The sequence below is a fragment of the Halyomorpha halys genome, unplaced genomic scaffold (genome assembly GCF_000696795.3).
Source record: "Halyomorpha halys isolate HHAL.00 unplaced genomic scaffold, Hhal_1.1 Scaffold338.1, whole genome shotgun sequence".
Taxonomy (NCBI): domain Eukaryota; kingdom Metazoa; phylum Arthropoda; class Insecta; order Hemiptera; family Pentatomidae; genus Halyomorpha; species Halyomorpha halys.
The window spans coordinates 407,440-415,112 of NW_027110850.1; the positions used below are offsets into that span (position 1 = coordinate 407,440).

General features: G+C 27.5%; 1 protein-coding gene across 1 annotated transcript in view; it reads left to right on the plus strand.

The window, feature by feature from the left end:
* Positions 1 to 2,905, plus strand: part of LOC106681447 (protein MEMO1) — a 10,711-nt gene extending 7,806 nt beyond the window's left edge. The window contains exon 9 of the mRNA XM_014421769.3: positions 2,516 to 2,905. Coding sequence (XP_014277255.1) covers positions 2,516 to 2,650 — 135 coding nt within the window. The 3' untranslated portion in view covers positions 2,651 to 2,905. The remainder of the gene's footprint in view (positions 1 to 2,515) is intronic.
* Positions 2,906 to 7,673: the final 4,768 nt, after the last annotated feature.

The window sequence follows — 7,673 nt, forward strand, 5'->3', positions numbered from 1 at the left end:
TTATAATAAAAGGAAGATGGTCCAGGAGCGGTCAAAATAACTCAAATAGTAAATAAACCATTTATTTCGAGGCAATATTCTGCCCCATTTTGCAGGGCTAAAAAAGATCGAAAAAAATAAAATTTTGTCACAGAGAAAGAGAATAAGATAACATTAAATAAAAGTGAACTATGTTCTAGTTAAAAATTATGTGAAAATTTATATAAAAATGAACAAAGTAAATTCATTTGTATATAAATTTTCACATCATTTTTCAATATATTTTATGTTATCTTAATCTTTTACTCTGTTACATTATTTTGGTTGTATTTATGAAGCCCTGCAAAACATTGCCTCAAAATAAATATTTTATTTACTATTTGAGTTATTTGGATCATTCCCAGACCATCTTCTATTCATGTGTTTAAACTCTTGATTTATAGATATTTATTGATAATGTGACATGGAAATCCTAGTTTATTGGATGTTTTGAAATGTTGAAACCTTCCTGAGTGACACATTACATAAAGATTTTGGTTATCATAGTATAAACTGCAGAACAGCCAAAAAATTGCATGATAAGTTTCATCTTATTTAAAAAAAGTAAAAAACTTTTCTTTAATGCTCAGTTTTCTATTAAATTAATAAAAAATAAAAAAATGTTGGTATTTTTATTTTTTGTAAGAAGATGGCGGGGGAGAGGAAAGAGGGATATACTGGATAGAAATTAACACAAATAAGTGTAACTTATTATATTCATGCCTAGTTTCAGTCTAAATTTTAGGCATTTGTAAGGGCTAAAAAATAAAATAGGATAGCAATCATGAATAAAAACATAATTAGTATAACGAGAAATTTAAAAAGAATACTATAAGAAGGTAATTGACAATAAAGGCGTAGTAAGAACAAATAAAAATAATGTATATGAAAAATCAAACAGTGCTTTATGTAAATAATGAAATTAACATAATTACGAATTTGTGGAAGGAAATGATATAAATCGTACAGTAGGAACAATTATAATATGTAGGTGAAATTAACAAAATAAAGATAGTGATATCTGAAGCTATATAAGTCTTAACAGGGTAAGTAGTAAACCCCATTGTGAGTTATATTGTATAAACTATAACTATAAACACCTCATAATTAGGTATGATCATGCAAGATAAAGAACGAAGTCCATAAAAGAAGTCAGGATATAATAATAAGCAAACATTTACACTAACGAGAGATAATGAATTCTTATTTCCATTTGGAAGGTTAGAGAGGGGGGGGCTGACTTGCCACCCCTTAAGCTATTACACTTCTAATAATTTATTAAGTATTCTTTGGTAGAGATGACATATCCTAATGATTAGACAATAGCTTCTTTCAACTAATCAAAAACCTGAATGCATTATATAGATTCTTATTTCCTTATCATCCTTTCATTAATATGTAAATTTCTGACAGACGTTCATTAGAATTATCATATTGATGCATATTATTAACACCTGGTCTTTTTATAAGAAGGTAATGATCCATTTTGACTAGATGTTACATTCACTATAGAGTTCGATGTGAATAGAGTTCACATCCTTTAATCATAGACATATGACTTTCTCCTCTTCAGTATTCTTTAATAATACATCATTTATTTTAGTCGAAAAGATTTGCTACAGAGTAGATGTCTCGATAAGCAACTATCTTGGAATCCTTGGAAGACAGGAAACTGCTTGTCGATTCTGTCCATTTCAATGCTTTCTAGACAAATGGTCTAAACTTCAAACTAATTACAAAAGACTTATTTATATGGCCATAATAGGGCCTATTTGGACTTTTAATTAGCCCGGAGTTGAACTTTGGGGCTCCACTAAACCCTCGAATGCATATCGTAACCAATTCTCCTTAATGCTCCTTATTTTTTCAAAAAATCAAATCATCTATCAGGAACTCAACGTTCCATATGTGACCGATTTTGCCAGAACCGGATATAAATCCTTCCATGAAAGACTCTCTAACCTCCCTAGCCCAATTTTTTCTAACCTTGCTTCTTTCTTCATTCTCTGATAATCCTCTTGAGTGTCTGAAAAGAAGATGGCCTCAAGACCTTCTACTCTAGAAATGTTATTAGAGTTCTATCAATGGGTAGATTCTTCACCAGACTGTATCATGCCCCTGTGATATAACTTACAGTTGTAAATATCGATTAATAAAACAAATTCAAATATAAGGTTTTACATCGCTTAGGACCCTTCTGATTTATTATTAGCCTTCAATCTTACCTTTACAAAGGAGTGGGGGGTTGGCAGGTGAATGTTTGCCACTAAGCACCTCTCCCCTCCCTTTACCCACAGGCAAACTCATCTTAGATGTACTAAAGTTATATGAAGTTGTTTCCATAGCAACCTCTTAAATACAAACTAACCATAGTAACAAGACAATATAAATTTTAATAAAACTAAAAATTACGGTACATTTTTGTTTTTGTAATTAGTTTAGTTATAAAATGATGATTTGTACTAATCATAAGTTTTATATTTTATATCTTTTACAGGCAGCCAGCCATCTGATGAAGGCAGGAGAGCACAAGATCTCTTTGAAGTTTCTCAAATACGCTCAGTCGAGTCAGTGCCGAAACATGAACGACTCTAGTGTCAGCTATGCCTCAGCTTCATTAATTTTCGAGTGATAAAATGGGTTTTTATTACAGAGCATGTCGCCATAAAAATAATAATCTTAACAATAAAAATATACCGACTGGCGACAGGCAATAACGAGAAAACCCAAAGTGCTCTTCAACAAAATGGCCATGACTTGATTAGGTCAGATAGCCGCCAAGTGCTCTTTTTCATATATATTAAGCGACAACCCGAATGTTTTATTAAGTATCTTTATTCTTAATCCTGTAGCAGCTTTCTCTTTTAAGAATTTTTTAATTAGTGTTATTACTTTTTTTAAATATATTTATTAATTTTTTTTTATTGTTGGTAAGAATGAATTACTAAGAGAAATATTGTATTAAGATAAAGTTATATTGTGATTAGGTGATGATAGATGTATTGATTTGTTTCCTTTTTCTTTTTCTTTTTTTTTCTGTTTAAATATAATCATGTATTTAGAACAATTTTTTAAATTGACTGGATATTGTTTATATATTTTTATACTTTTCAATACGAACAGTATCATCTGAAGGATGAAGGTTGTATTAATTGACTAAGAAGGTGCCTTTATTGGCTCATTAGGAACATAGATACTTTATTTGGTAGCAAGAAATTTGTGAATCACCATTCTGTAAAAGTAGGAAAGCTACTTTGAGCTATGGAATATTTCTTCTTAAATCCTAAATACAATTTTACACGTGCATTTTGTCTTTAGATTGTGTGGAAATAATTTTAGACCAAGATGTAACGGTATTGAAGATTAAATGAATATTAATTACTGATTTATATGAAATTTATTTAAGATGATGTTAAATTAGTTAATTTTAATGGCAAAACCACTTTAAAAATTTGAATTACAAATGTTCTACGTTTCGGCTATAACATTGTCCTCAGGATCAAATATTTTTAGTATCAAAGTACATGTCCACAATAAAAATTTAAATAATACATATATACAAGTAATATATACAAACTTGTATGAATGCACATTATGAAAATATTATTGACAAAATTAAAATTTTATTTTATTTATTGACTAATGAAAATTAAAAATTTGTAACCTATGTAAATAATTGAAATTAGACATATTAAATTCTACAATACAAAATTATAATCAATAAATATTGGCGAAACAGAATATTAGGAAAGGGATTTTGATTTAGAAGGCTGAGGAATATCTTTCTAAATAATCACAGCCATCTTGATTAACCTTTTATAACCTCCTCTACCTTGGAAGTTTGAGTAAATACTTTAATGTGTAATTTAAAATATTTGTTCCTAAGGATGACGTTTTAAGTGGTTTTGCTTTTAAAATTACTGATATAATTTTATTATTGCTCGATATTAAACAGTTCTGTTGTTTTTAAACTTTGGTATTTATTTATCGAAACCATGAAAACACAGTTTAAAGTTTTAATAAATATCACTACCGTCATTGAAGTAATACATAAATCAATATGTCTGTCGGGTAACGGTCAAGATGAAACACATATTTGCATATTGTTAATTTTTAGCTGATATCGGACACACCTGCAAGTGTAGATCAAGGCTTTATGCAAGTATAAAGCTAAGAGTATGTCACAAGAATTTTAGGTGCGTAACTTTTTAAAAAATGTGAATACAAAGTAAGGAATTGAAGTATAAAGTACAAATGTGTTATATATTGACTTGATGGTTATTGGTTGTTTTTATTTTAAACATTCAAAAATCATTAACCTCCATCTTGACAATCAGTCAATAAAGAACAAAATAATTTGTTTTTGGTTATTTGGGTTTAAAGAAACAGTATTGGCATAACTTCATTTCTATACATTTGGCAGAAGGCATCTCCTAACTAATTTATTGTTTTCACTGTTATAAAATGATATTAGATATATATCTATTTTTGCACTAGATTGATTTTATTTATTAATTATGAGAGATAATTGGCCGTTTTATTTTATTTATTATAGCAACAGGACAAAAATCATTTTATAATAACTGAGTATTATTTGAATACAACAAATAACTAATGAAAAGGTATAGAGAAACTGAAACTAAATAATAAAAACATATATAAGAAGTAACTTAATGTAAAACAATATTGGACAAATGCAAAAAATCTAAATAACAAACTTAATTTAAGATTATATAATATAATATAATTATAAATATTCTTAAACATATTTCTAGTTGCGATCATTTCATATTTTGGAAATGTAAATTATTGATAACCTTTTAGGGACATAACATACTTTACCAGATGTTAAGAATTTTGTGTTTCATTTTTACCGTTCCCATGCCCGATGTATCTTTCTTTTTATTTTTTATTTAATAGTTGATATAAGGCATAAAATTTGTAATTTTTATAAGATAAAAATTCAATTTTATCTTTTATTATTACTCATTATTGTTTGAATTAATTTTGATTGTTAGGAAATTTTTTTTTTTTTAATATATCCATTATTAGTAGAACAAGGGGGTAAAAAAATTTATTTGTATAATTGATACAATATTTTTAGTCTTTTTTTTTCTCATAAAAAAGGTTGTACATTTTATTTTTAAATGTATTATTATCTATTAATTTTTATATTTATATGTATTTTAAAAAAATAAACCAATTGACTCTTAGGTTTATTGTAACTACGGTGAGCTTTTGGTATATTTACAGGGTAGTTCATTTATAGTTCCTCAAGAAAATTGGCAAACTTTATCTGCTTTAAATTAAATTGTTCATTTTATTAGAAGTATTTATTTATTTTTTCTTTTAGAATTTTAATTGTTTACCATAGATAATGATGACTATGACCAAATATACACTCACCATGTCATGTATAAGGACATATGTATCTATTCTTTAAAGTTTTCAGGTCCAAGAAGTTTTTATAGCTTCTTTTGTAAGGCCTGTTTGTGATCAGGTATTACAGCTTTTATATTATTATATTAAATGAATTAGACCAATTGTAAATTTTATATTGTATCTTCAAACATTCCATGTTATCCCTAATGTTTTCATCTTATTTCGTGTGTTCATATCTCTGCTTTTCTTGAATAGTGGGACATCTTACAGGAGAAGATAAGAACAAAAAACAAGATAACAACCAATGAGTAAAATGATATATAGAATGAATAGAAAATAGTTAACATTATGGATACATAAATAGTGTTAACATACATGAGTAGTATAACTGCAAATTTTGATTTGTCCTTAGTTATATATTTATCGTTTATACTTGGCCACGCTCAGCGGAGAAGGGGGTGAGTTAAAGGAAAGTAAAACCGAAAAAAAGGGGAAAAAAAAGACAAAACAATAAAGAATAAATTACTCCTTAGGCACCATGATATTTTTTCTTGGAAATGACGAAAACCCCGAAGCATTATGCCCACAATATATCTAAAATATACCCATATAAACTATTGTTGAATTATGAACACTGGCGAATACCTTTACATGTAGATAACAAAAAATCTAGGGCTGTTACCTACCCACCTGTTAAACAATGAGAACCGTAACATCAGTTTAAGTATTATAAGAAGATAAAGGCTGTATAAGAAGAGTAATATAAAAATTAAGTAAGAGGAAAGAAAAATAATAAAACAGATATGAAAATGTAGTTACTAAATATGTGTAAAATGAAAATTATATGGTCCGGGTGCGATCAAATAAAACTCAAATAGTAAATGGGTGCACTATTTTTATTTGAGCCAATGTTTCACCCCACATTGCAGGGCTAAAAAAGATACTAACACTTGACATAGTTACAAAAAAAAAGTAGTGGAAAATAACAGGGGTATACAATGAAATGTAAAATTTAATAAGGAAAATTATAAACAATAAATGAAAACGGTAATAGTAACAGATAAAGAGAAGAAAGTATAAATTAAGAGATGAAAAGGGATAAGAAGAAAATCAAATGAAAATTAATGAGACAGAGTTCATATCTGTTTTGACAGAAGTCAAAGTCAGAGTGAACCGTTTTTATTGGGAGGAGTGGGGATGGCAGTTAAGTACGTCACATTTGGAAATAATTTTAAAGTAAACATTGTAGAGAATATTAAAATTAAGTAAACAATAAATGATAATATACATAATAGAGGGGGAGAAGAAATATTTATAAAATAAAAAAAAAAAATTTACATGGATAGAAAAACAAAGAATAATAAAGTTAAAATAATGAGATACAATAGATGTAAGTGATGTAAGAAAGACATTATAACAAATGAGTGAGGATACAGAGATAAATAAATTATATAATAGAAAATTAATAATAAAGTAATTAATATAAGTACACTTAAATAAGTAACATATGAATATAAATTAAAAAATAAAATACATGAATATAAAAGAAAAAGGAAGGATAGAGTAAATATAAAAATAATTAAATATGGGGTGAGAATTTGGAAAAACGAGAATAAAAGATATGACAGGAAGTGGGCTTCCGAAATGCAGAACGAAGAGATAAGAAATTATTAAAGTATATGAGGAGAAGATGGTTGGGGGTGCGGTTAGTAAATATCACAAATAATATGAGAGAATTTAGTGCAAACATTTCGGCCAGTTTCTAGCCTTCATCAGGGCTACTTGTAACTAACTAGTAACTTCATCTACTGATAGAAACTCTGACCGAAACGTTGGCACTATTAAATAAGTCTCTCAACCTATTTGTGTTATTTACTGACCGCATCCCCATCCATCTTTTCATCTATGGTCAACTATCTTCTCATCATTATGAAAATTATTAAAAATAAAGTAATGAAAGAAGTGGGAAATAAAACGTGTATATAGGTAATTAAATTAATAAATTTAAGGAAAATGAAAATATAAAATTATATAATGCATAAGACACAGAGAAATATGAATATTTTAACTTTATAATAATAATAATTTGAAAGTTATAGAAAAAAAATAAAAAGGAAGTGAAATATGTAAGTAGAATAGAATCCTAGAAAAAAATGAAGTTAAATATGACAAACTTGAAGTACCACCAAGTCGTTCCTTCCCAAGATTTTCAAGTGTATACGAAACTAAATATATACAACATATTTACTTATTGTATTTATTATTGTACAGTT